The sequence below is a fragment of the Talaromyces marneffei genome, chromosome 4 (genome assembly GCF_009556855.1).
Source record: "Talaromyces marneffei chromosome 4, complete sequence".
NCBI classification, from domain to species: Eukaryota; Fungi; Ascomycota; class Eurotiomycetes; order Eurotiales; family Trichocomaceae; genus Talaromyces; species Talaromyces marneffei.
Genome location: NC_072351.1, coordinates 1,275,515 through 1,287,386, shown reverse-complemented (window position 1 = coordinate 1,287,386; position 11,872 = coordinate 1,275,515). Strand labels below are relative to the sequence as shown.

Genomic DNA, 11,872 nt, shown 5'->3' with positions numbered 1-11,872 from the left:
AGGTATACGATCATGATTGCTTAGCGTTAGCATGTACATTTTATATCCAAGTGATGAGTAACGAGATATAGGGCTATGATTGTCTGTCATATACGTAATGCCAATGATAAGTTCAAAGATATGCAATTCTTCAGCAGGAAATGAAGTGATAGATACTCAATATTCAATCCACCAATCATATCGAGCCTTGAAGCTATCTTGTGGATCTCGATACCTCCATTACGAAGGCGGTGAAAGATCCTCCAGCGAAGAAAAAATATTCTGCCACTTTAGTCCTTCCAGATTTAAAAAAGTTTAAAGCTCATCCGTCGGTGTACTTAATCGCAATTTCGCATTTACAAAACACAATCGGCAGGACAGAAAACCAAAGACAAAAAAATGGCGTCCGTATATAAATCGATATCAAAAAAGAAGCAAGAGCGCCTCGTCGCCGACGAAGTAGACGAGGATGAAGACATGGATATGAACGATCTGATCGACGAAGAGACCAGTGACAGCGACGATGATGAAGAAGATGAAGTCGAAGAGAATGGTGCCAATGGTCAACAAAATGGCAAAAATGAGGGATTTATGCCCAAGACTCGCGTTTTGATGCTTACTTCTCGGGGTGTTACGCACCGGTAAGTTTTTCTATGCAATCATATCTTGATACTCGAGTAGCAGGATTGCTAACTTTGAATTGAAGACACCGATATCTCCTCTCCGACCTCGCTGCCTTACTCCCTCATACACACAAAGAGAACAAGCTAGACACCAAGAAGAGCGGCGGATACAACATGCTCCTAAACTCTCTCGCTGAACTACACTCCTGCAACGTCGTCTTCTTCCTCGAGGCCCGCAAACGTGGTCAGGATTTGTACCTCTGGCTCTCTCGCCCACCCAACGGCCCCACAATCAAATTCTCCGTCACAAATCTGCACACCATGGGCGAGATGGGTACTGGATTCGCAGGAAATTGTTTGAAAGGCGGTCGCGGCGTCGTCGTCTTTGACAAATCGTTTGATGAAAAGGGTCCCGAAGCCGTGAGCCAGACCGGCACGGAGTATCGTGGACTTATTAGAGAGATGCTTCGCAAGGTCTTCTGTGTGCCCAAGCGTGGCGTCAAGGGTATGAAGCCATTCATCGATCGCATTATTGGTGTCTTTGGCGTCGACGGCAAGATCTGGATCCGAGTCTACGAAATCCGGGAATCTGAAGCGGGAAGCAAAGGCAAAGAAGACCAGGCAGAAGACAAGAAGGCAGCCAAGGGCGCAAAGGCTAGCGGACCGGAAGTATCGCTTGTTGAAATCGGTCCCCGTTTCGTTCTTACACCTATTGTTATTTTGGAGGGTAGTTTTGGTGGACCCGTCATCTACGAGAACAAGGAATATGTCAGCCCGAACCAAGTCCGTCGCGACATCCGTCTGGAGAAGGCTAGCCGATATGCGCAAAGAAGAGACGTGCAGGCAGACCACGAAGTCAAGAAATCGTCCTTGGGTCTTGGAAAGGAAGGCAGGAAACCAGGTGCTTTGGATACGAGGGAGGTGTTTGCTTAAAGTCGTTGGCAGGTCTTGCGATTTTCGTGGAGATATCCTTAGGCACATGCATTATATGTTCAGTTTTACGACTGTACTTGGTGGCGTTTTGAGGAGTTAGTCTGATATACATAGGTATTAAAAGTCATTATCTTATACAATCCTGTGAATTCATTTGATATTGCAGTAAATTCACTAAGTTAACATCGATGTGCTCAGCAGGCTGGCGGCTTACATAACCCCAACCCCCAGACTTGGCGCGGCCATATAGTTAAATAAGCTGTCAGCCGTGTCCGAACCTCACCATTTCACTTTCCAACAACCACCAAAGCTATGGCTGTTCATACAGACAACGGCCCTGCAAGTTTGCAGGCCCGTTCCATCCAGCTTAGCTGCTGCGACACCATGACTTGCTTCAAATTTGGTACACTTGAATCCCCCAAGGAAGGGGTCAACTTCAAGTAGACCATTTGGCGCCACTGCTGACGGCTTTTGAGCGTGATTCGCGCGCGAGGGAGTCGTCCGCTTGTTATTTCTCTCATAATTGAGATACTTCCTATTTGCTCATCAGCTATAAATCTTGAAAGAACTATTGCAAACCATTTCGACACCATTCAGAAACACCCAACGCTATTTAGACCCCTTATCAATCAGACTTTTGTATGTAGAAAGACTCAACTCTCGGATTCACCTCATGCTAACCCTCATCCTTTACAGAAATCACCTACCATGAATTTACTAGACCTTCCAACGGAGCTCTTGCTCCAAATCTTCCGTAATTGCAATTCCATCTCCGACGTTCTGCACCTGGCCTCTACCAACCGTCGACTCCGTCATGTCTTTGCATCTTCCTCCAGAATCACCATTCTCATGAGCGTCGCGGATTCAGAGTTTGGCCCGATACATGATATCATCCAGCTCATTACTCAAAATGCAAGTCAACCGGCGCATGTCATTCGCGCTGCTTCGCAGTCCGATGCTCTACTCAGACAGGTCGTTCGCATTGGCCGTGTGGCGCAGAAATGGGAGACTATCTTTCCATTGAAGAAATGGAAAACCGACTATGAGAATCGACGACTCTTGACGGATGAAGAGCGTTTTCGTCTCCGTCGTGCGATCTATCGGTTGTGGCTGTATCATCGTGCTTTTCATACAAGTCAATATGATCGACTCTCGCGCCGCTTGCGACATGTTGTGGTCGAGAGGGCGCAGTTATTGCATAACTGGTCGACTTCGGAGTTGGCGGAAATGGAGGATGTGCGCATGGTGATACAGGACGTGGTGCAGAATCATATCTGTCCCAGCAACGGCAGTATTCAGCGCAAGTTCCACAAACGCTATCCGGAAAATACAAATCCGTTATCTTTTAATATCCACCTGAACTACCGCCCTGAACGATCTAATCTATCTACGGGATCATACTTCAATCTCCTTGAGGACAATAATACCGTTTCAAATTATGACTCGTTATTCCACAATCACTACAACAGCAGTAACGCTTCGTCGTCATTATCGTCAGCATGGGTGAAGACCTCCTCATCTTCTACATTCGCTGCCAAGCTTCGAAATGACTTTTACCATGATCCTGGTCAGGAAGGTTGGGGTGACGAAATCCCACATTACTATGTTGTGCAGGACATGCTCAAACTTGATCCCGGAGAAGTGCTTTGGTTGCGAGATCATGCACCTTTGAAGGAAGACGTCGAGTTGTATGTGCATTCTTTGGGCGATTGGTTTAGGAATAATGGCGAGACGTTTGTTGATACTTTGTTGTGGGTTATGAATGAGCGTGGAGAGGATGCGGAGGGGTTGAAGATTGCTGTTGAGGATTGTGAGATGGGTATTGCAGCGTGATGGTTTCTAGTTAGGGTACGATTATGTACTAGGTAATCTCAATGAATAATATGCTATATGCCCAGTCTGCCACTACTTCGTGCTCAGTACAGCACTTTTCTAGCTTTTTGGCAACCATACGCGGCCCATGGTAGTCTGATAAATCAGATTCTACACAAGATAAGATTCAACCGTTGGCAGTATGAATTATCTGATTATGAATGGTGCTTGCCAGATGGAGTCATCGATGGAACCTCTGGGAGCTATGTGTGATATGCTTGTCGATGAATCACGCTCGGTGCATTGATTATATCGCGATTGGTCCGTCGATAACCGATAAGACGATAAGATAAGGCGGGTCTGGGTTCGTAACGGAGTACCGCACGTGATATCCCCCGGAGTTATCGTCATCATCTCCGCTCCGACCACTTCCTGCTGCCTCTTATCATCGAGTCATACAAGCAAGCACCTCTCTTCAGTCATATCTCTCACATTGAACCACAAGTTGCTCTGTAGCCCTCTTAGATTTTACGTTGAGAGTTTATTTTCATGTGAATTATTCAATATTCATCTCATCAACTCATCCATAGCGGTTCTAAACATGAAGAGGCCGCCCGTGCGGTTTCCCCGCCTTGCGGCCAACATCGGCGGTCCACAACGATCATACATACACAACTACAGCCCACGACAACCCCGGATTCCGTCCTCATATCGTTACAACAGAAATTTCACATCGCTGAACTCCCGACTATCGTCCTCCCATTTCAATCGCTCCGATTTCACCAGCCAGCCCTTCACTGGAAGCTATGAAGCTGGACTTCCGACTCCGGGGCCCTTGGGCTCCACACCTGCGTTTGGAGCTCCAAGGTTGACGCCCAGGATGCTGAAGCAGTATCTTGATCAATTCGTCGTGGGGCAGGATCGCGCAAAGAAGATTTTGAGTGTGGCTGTGTACAATCATTATCAGCGCATCATGGAGCTGCAGCGACAAGAAGAGGCCGCTGCGGAGATGATGGCACAAAGAGAGAGACGAGCGGCCATGGAGGCTCATCATTTAGATGGTATGACATTATATTCTTTGACGAAAAGAGATAATTTGAATTGACTTTGTGTAGATGAGTTTACAGGTCACCAACGAACGATGAACCTTGAACAACCAATGCAAGATACAATCGAAAGTCGACTGGGTGGCTCGTCATCGTTTCCCGATACTTCCTCGACGCAGCTTGAAAAGTCAAACATCCTTTTACTCGGACCGTCCGGTGTGGGAAAGACATTAATGGCCAAAACTCTGGCTCGGGTGTTGGACGTACCATTCAGCATGTCGGACTGCACGCCATTCACACAAGCTGGGTACATTGGAGAAGACGCTGATGTGTGCGTGCATCGACTACTTGCCGCCGCCAATTATGATGTTGAAAAGGCTGAAAGAGGTATTATATGTCTGGATGAAGTTGATAAGATTGCCACCGCTCGTGTCAGTCATGGTAAAGATGTCAGCGGAGAAGGTGTCCAGCAAGCTCTTCTCAAGATCGTCGAGGGAACCACAGTTCAAGTACAGGTCAAACCTGAAAAGAACACCTCTCGACCTGCTGGTGGAGCTCCGGGATCTTTTCCACCGGGGGCAACGCCAGGCTCCGCTTTCAATTCACCCTCAACTGCGTCTGGCCCTCCACCACAAAAGGGAGAAATATACAATGTGAGAACGGATAACATTCTTTTCATATTCTCGGGTGCATTTGTCGGGCTCAACAAGATAATCATGGATCGTATCTCGAAATCATCAATGGGATTCGGACAACCGGTCAGAGCATCTTCTATTTCATCCGGCAATAGTTCATCCTCACACGACGCAAGCAACCAAGCCCCCATCCCCATCATTCCAGGTTCCGAAGAAGAAGCTCTATACAAGAAACATTTACCATTCTTTACATCAGCAACCCCTCCAACATCATCCGAAGAACCCGTATACTTCAACCCCCTGGACCTTTCAACACCCTCAGATCTACAGAAGTTCGGCTTCATCCCCGAACTTGTTGGCCGTATTCCAGTCACAACTGCACTATCATCCCTCAGTCATTCCATCTTACTCCGCATCCTCACCGAACCCCGCAACTCCCTCGTAACGCAATACGAGACCCTATTTGACCTCTCCGGCATCAAACTAAGCTTCACCACCCCCGCACTCCATAAAATCGCCTCCAACGCGTTGTCAATGGGCACTGGCGCCCGCGCCCTCCGCACAGAACTAGAAACAATTCTCTCAGATGCAATGTTCGAAGCACCCGGATCATCGGTGAAATTTGTGCTAGTCACCGAGAAGGTAGCAGACCGACAAGAGAAACCAATCTACTTCGGCCGTGGCCAGGGAAGTCGATTCCATTCCATGATTGCCGCCGAGGAGAGTGATTGGGAGAATAAGATGCAGAAAGATAAAAAACAACGAAGTACTACTAACGGTGGCAACGGCAACGGCAATGGTAATGGCAATAAATCAGGAAGTAAGGTGTTGAGTTTTGCGGAATATAGGAATCGGGCTTCTACCGCTGGTGCATAGTTTGATGTTACCCAGGCATTCATTGAATCCACTTGGGAGGTTTTTTTTGAAGCTGTTTGTTATATTATGACTTATAATATATATATATATGAATGAATGAATGTTTTTGTTAACCGCAGTGACAATACCGGGATGACTTCATAAGAAATGAAGAAGATATATCCAAACGTTCCGTAACTTAGTTCATTCGACATGATGTTAATCATCTAGTTACTACCCGTGCCATTGATTTGAATTGGACCCTGTATTATGGATTAGCACAAAATACTGCTTTCCGAACACCACACCGGCCCCAAAGTCGAGAATAAGCACGTAAACGCAAAAACACGGATCCTCGCCTCCTTCCTCTAATGACCCCCCTTTGTACGCCTTTGCCCTGTAAGGATCACGATAGGGAAATCTGCATGGTATGCAGCCATGCAACTACCGCGACGGCCGATGATCCGGACCTGTACCAGGATGTGCTTTAACTGCTCTTTCATTCAGAGGTCGCGGGGCGGCTGCCGGTCCAGGCGCTGTAGGTAGTATTGGTGCTGATTTAGCGGGTTGTTTTGTAGAGGATGACACTGGTAGCGCTGCCGCGGATTTCGATGGCGATAACGCTGATGATGATGAGGTCGATGCACCTTGGGCCAACCATTTTGTATAATGGTCTTTGTTGATGTTGGATTTGCGGAAAAAGTCGTTTGCGCCTTGGGTTATCTCAATCTATGTAATGTTATGGTTAGTTCTTCATTTAATGTTGATCCGCGAGGGAAAGGGAGGGGATAGGACTAACGTGTTGCCATTTCTGCCAGCGCTCCAGTGGTTTGTTATGTGTGATGATGTGAAATTTCCGCAGGGACGCTGCATTGAGAATCGCCCAGGCTGCGAAGACCTCACATAGAAGATCTGTATTTTTCTGTTGTTCGGCGCCCTTCGCATCTGGATTTGATGAACTATCTGCCAGCTCAATACCGGGGACTTCGGCTAGAGAGATGACGGGACTTTCGAGAGATGGATTATAGAAACAGTCGAGGTCGCGTGCCTCAACTGGCCAGTTTGATGCGTCACCATGGCATGCAGTGTCGCCGATGAGAACAGCCATTACGGCAAATCTGGGCGGTTAGTACTTACTCTAGCAAAATGAGGCTGGGTCTTGACTTACCGAGGATCTTCCTTAGACATTTGATCCAACCATTCCAAGACATTCGGGCGAACCATCATTTTCAAAGTACCCGGGAACTTGGACAAAGCAGTATCCCGAAACCAAGCCAGGATCATGATCGCTGCGTCTCTTGCATGTAACATGAAATCCTCCGTCATGAGATAACCAGTTCCTTGAGGGAAGAGTCGTTGGAAATGTGTTTGTGGTTCTACGTTTGGGATAGCCGTTTGAAGTGAAACATTCCAAAAATTGAACGAGGAGTTCATCATCAGTTTGTGGAAGCCGGACATCTCGCTGAAATGCAGGAAGCTATGGTGGAACTATTTCGTGGAACGAAGAGGTAAGCATTAAAAAAAAAGTTTTCATGTGAGAGGATCTTGATACTCACTAATGCAACTCCAGAAGAAGATTTTGTAAACTTCTCCCAGTCATTTTGCTTGCGATTCGAAAGCACAATCGCATAATGCGTGTCGAGGAACTGCTCTAATACTTGAAAGTCTGCGTCGGCATCCTCGGGGAACCATAGGTAAAAGCAATTGGCGAGTTTAATGCTGGAATGGCTGGTGACAGCGGCGATCTCGTTGTACGTGATTTTGTAATTTGTTAAGAATATATTGGTCAAGAATTCTTTGACATTGATATTTTCTGCATTGCTGATGTCAAGCATCTGCACATCCTGGGTTTCTGGGATAATCTGATTGGTATGTTTCTCATTTGACGTCACGGATACCGGTGACGGGACGTCGATGCCACTTGAGACAGGAGGCTGAGATGTCGTGGTGATCATCATGTCTTCGCTAGGTTCAGAGGATGTGTCAGACGAGGTGTCCATAGCGTCGGGATCCGCGGCAGTCGATTCGTCTTGACCGATGACGGCAGTAGTTGGCATGACAGTCGACTGTGCGCTTTGGGATACAGTCGATACTTCATTCTTCCGGGTAGTCGAGACTTCTAAACGAGGATCACGGGCTTGCAAGGCTCGCCCTTTGATTGCTAAGGAGGAATCACCAACCTGAGGCGTAGAAGGGATTGACTGGGAGAGAAGGCGCCATGCAGTCAATCCTTCCTCCCTACTTCTGCCAGATTCTTCATATCGTCCCTGTCGCTCTGGTCTTTCCAATAACCTTCTTGTCACAGATTTGTCCTTGGGCGGTGTGGGTTCTCGTAGATGTCGTGGAAGTACTCCATTGATACCTGCAAAGCGTAGAGAGCCCTTTGGCGAACTATAACCTACTCTGTTCAGAAGCCGATAACTCTTGGATCGGGGTTCAGTTGGATAACAGATAAGAGTCAATCCACGATCTGGTTCAAATGGCTTTGGGCTGATTCTCGCTATTGCAACGTGGTTCTTGTCGCGTAGTAAATCCTCTAAGTCATATAACCGAGACTGTGTATCAGGATAGGCAAGGATGAAGCCATTAAAAGCCACTTCATTGCTCACCTAGTTTTCATTAGATGGGATGGTCAAAAATAGAATAAATATTTTCTTACCTCATGGGACAAAGATTGAAAACGGTCTAACGTGCAAACCTCTTCGAAACTAACTCTGACTTCGCCTTCGGATCTGAGTTTGCAAATAATCTCTCGGGTAAAAGTTGATATATCGCAGAGTAAGGTATCACCTATCTCAAAGGGTTCGGTGCCATACGATATCCGACAAAGAAGGTCGTCTTTCCGGCGCAGTTGGCGTCTCCCAACCGGGGGCGGTTGCCAGTTCCTTGGACCCAAGGGGATGAGACGTTTGGGCATAACATTATCCGAGCTTTCTGTTACCAGACTTTCTCCGACTTCTTGCGTGTAACCGCTTGGAGATATGGTGCTTGGGGGTATAGCTGAGGAATGCTCTACTGTATTGAGTTGCTGTGACTGAAGCACGGGACTGTCGACCGATGCAGACGGGGTGCGAGAAACGGAATTTTGTTGAGTTTCAGGCACTTCGTCTTGCTCCACAAACAGGTTATCGTCTTCTTTTTCTTGACGTTTTCTGAGAAACGAAGACATTTGGAATGGAGACCATGTATTTGGGCTTTGCAATTCCAAATCGTCTATGTTGGGTTCGGGGTCCTGTCGAGAAGCCTTTTCGAATCTGTGCGTGGTTCGAAATAACTTCCACGGTTTGTTCTTCTCTGCTGGTGGATTGGGCTGCTGCCGCGCACGATTCAAAACATTGGCGAGATCTCTTCTTTCAAAACGACCTTCCGCCAGCTTAATGTCGACAGGCTTTGGCGGCGCGGCTTTTGGTCTCTCTGTTCGGCTAGTGGTTTGATTGACAGGGAGTGCAGATGTAGGTTGAACTGCGGGTGGTTTGGGTTGGTTGCTAGCGGCCGTGGTTTGAGGTTGACTTGGGGACCTTGACTGAACACTATCGGCCTTTGATGGACTATTCTGCTCAAGACCTCTTCTTTGTACAAGAGGTCTATCATCATCAGAAGACATATCTGAGGGAGCTGAGGGAGGGATTATCGGTTCCAAATCTGGAGTTGGTACGGTGGCGGTCGGTACAGCAGTCAATTCCTGGTTTTCTGGCCCCAACAAACTCAATCTGGCTCGTTTCTCTTGTCGTCGACGCTTACGGTCTTCACGAGCGGTCTCAAAAGCTTCACATTCAGCCTGCCACGCTTCAACATCAAACGGCTCTCTGACTCCTCGTTTTATCTGCCGCTTCTTGTCTTCCCACTCCAGTAGTATTTCCTTAGTGTTGAATGAGTCTCTCGGCTCCCACGTGCAACGCAAGTCTTCATAGCCTTTCCATTTGACAAGGTACACTTTTTGACCGTTGATTATGTCTTGTGCATGGATAGTTTCGACCTCGTATTCATCTTGGAATACACTTCCTGCTGTTGAGGTGAGAGATATATCGTCTTCATCACCTTCAATTGCTGTTGTTGTCGGATTGTGTGAATCGTTGAGGCCAGATTTTTGTGTGGCCAGACCCTCACGAGGGTTGAAAGGTGACGCCATTTTGAGAAGAGATCCTCAGATGGTCATTAACACCATCCAAGACCAGCAGAGATCATATGGCGCGAGTGGCCAATATGCACGATCAATTTCAGAGGCAATGAATAGTAAATAAAAATTGTTGACATGGGTGTAGAAATGATATTTAGACGCTGGGCGCTTAGCGTAATTTGACGCCGTTCCCTTTTTCTTTGTGGACGTCAAGGAAGAGTCAGTGTTGCCACCATTTTGATGTATCAAAATATCAGCCCAGATATCTCTTTCAGGAGACGCAGTCTCCCTAGAATGTAGCTTGTAAAGTCAACTCTTCTTCACCAGGCAGACCCGTGTATGTTCTGCCAGATTCGTACGATGTTGACAGTACAAGCGATTAGTTACTTTAGGAGGTGAGTAAAACGATGAACTAGGGATGGATTTTTCTTCATATCAACTAGACAGCCGGAATTATTTTCCTTTTCAAAATAGATACCGCTTTCTTGTTGATAGATTGTATTATCGTATATTGAAATAAAGCCAAACAACCACGCATGTCCAGTTCCCAAATGGCTCCGTTGCTCGAAACAAACATTGAAATTTCAGATCACGTGTTTTGGAGCGATACGATACGACAGTAATACAGACGACCGGTAATTTTGGTGCATGATATCACGTGACACAACATCTAGATAGTTACCTTGAAAATAATGGGGCAGATGTTATCAAGTTCACTTGCAAAAGACCTGCAGGTAGTCTACGAGGTATGATAGAGTCACATTCAGCGTTGTCCAGATGGAAATATCGAAAAGTGGTGTCTGTCACCCATAGATTTCTGGAAGCACAAACAAAGGCGTAAAGACAAAGAAAATGCCCAGCGCTACCAAATGTTATCATGGGACGACCAGTAAATTTGAAGCATATGGCCAACGATATAGTGGTATTTAGCACGCAAGATGGCCCTGTGATGTCGGCTGGAACGCTGCTCGCGGAACGGATTGTGTAGTGACTCATCAGTAATTGAGAAATATATAATCTGTTTGATTTCAGTCAGAGTCCATAAGCTCCAATAGAGTCTCCGATATGTACTCTTACCAAAGGTCATCGGCAAGTTGATAGTAGCGATATTTGGTAAAATCTTTCTCAGGAACCGAATGCGCCATACTAATTGAGGCCATGGTCATGACACCTTCAACTCTGATGAGCTGATGGCACAGGCAGAAATCATTTGTAGGAGCCATACCGGTACCTAGCCCACACTGTCGATAGAGAGGCAGTCGAGAGAGACTTGTCGGTTGCAAAACTTACTGACAGACGTTATTTTACGGCTATCCCGGATACGGTTATTGCAGCGCATAAATCCACTCAGCTGCTCTCATTGGATATCAACCGGTCCTCATTACAAGGATTTGCCAAGAGACCTCCTTACTAAAATAGCGCGCACAGTTCTACACACAATTATGTAAGGCCACCTGTGCCAGATAATTTTCCCTCTTAGGTAGACACACAATACAATACATTACAGCGTCCCACTCAAATTCTCACTTACATATGCCCACACGCCTCTCTGTATTGACAACTTACGTACTAGTATTCAAACCAATCATACCCCTCAATTCTGCCAGACTATTTTTTTCTTATCTTGGCCATCTAACTTATCTATTCTCAATTTATGATCAAGCTAGGATATTCCAACAGCCGCTGCAGCCCTCTCGCGACCTCACTAGTGAGCGCATTGCAGCTTGGGGGCGAATTTCTTAGAATGCATGAGCATAAATAACTATAGTTAACTTAGTAACTACGTAGTTAACTTATCCAGGCCTAACTTAGTTACTTAATGCTTATTAGTCAGATTTGCCATCTTCTACCTAACTAACCTATTACTCAGTC

At 46.5% G+C, this 11,872-nt stretch overlaps 4 protein-coding genes across 4 annotated transcripts; 3 read left to right on the top strand and 1 right to left on the bottom strand.

Moving 5' to 3' along the window:
• Window positions 1-378: 378 nt before the first annotated feature.
• On the top strand, window positions 379-1,535 carry EYB26_005517 (uncharacterized protein; the record flags this gene model as incomplete). The annotated part of the gene is made up of 2 exons (XM_054264802.1): window positions 379-620; window positions 686-1,535. 2 exons carry the CDS (start codon window positions 379-381, stop codon window positions 1,533-1,535), a joined length of 1,092 nt encoding a protein of 363 aa, XP_054120777.1.
• A 312-nt stretch (window positions 1,536-1,847) lies between these two features.
• EYB26_005516 (uncharacterized protein) lies at window positions 1,848-3,368 on the top strand (the record flags this gene model as incomplete). The annotated part of the gene is made up of 3 exons (XM_054264801.1): window positions 1,848-1,938; window positions 2,086-2,174; window positions 2,232-3,368. The coding sequence occupies 3 exons, from the start codon at window positions 1,848-1,850 to the stop codon at window positions 3,366-3,368; spliced, it is 1,317 nt and encodes a 438-aa protein (XP_054120776.1).
• Window positions 3,369-3,948: 580 nt separating this feature from the next.
• Window positions 3,949-5,904, top strand: EYB26_005515 (uncharacterized protein; the record flags this gene model as incomplete). The annotated part of the gene is made up of 2 exons (XM_054264800.1): window positions 3,949-4,408; window positions 4,463-5,904. The coding sequence occupies 2 exons, from the start codon at window positions 3,949-3,951 to the stop codon at window positions 5,902-5,904; spliced, it is 1,902 nt and encodes a 633-aa protein (XP_054120775.1).
• A 423-nt stretch (window positions 5,905-6,327) lies between these two features.
• On the bottom strand, window positions 6,328-10,012 carry EYB26_005514 (uncharacterized protein; the record flags this gene model as incomplete). Its single annotated transcript, XM_054264799.1, has 5 exons — window positions 6,328-6,612; window positions 6,683-7,001; window positions 7,052-7,371; window positions 7,440-8,492; window positions 8,543-10,012. The coding sequence occupies 5 exons, from the start codon at window positions 10,010-10,012 to the stop codon at window positions 6,328-6,330; spliced, it is 3,447 nt and encodes a 1,148-aa protein (XP_054120774.1).
• Window positions 10,013-11,872: the final 1,860 nt, after the last annotated feature.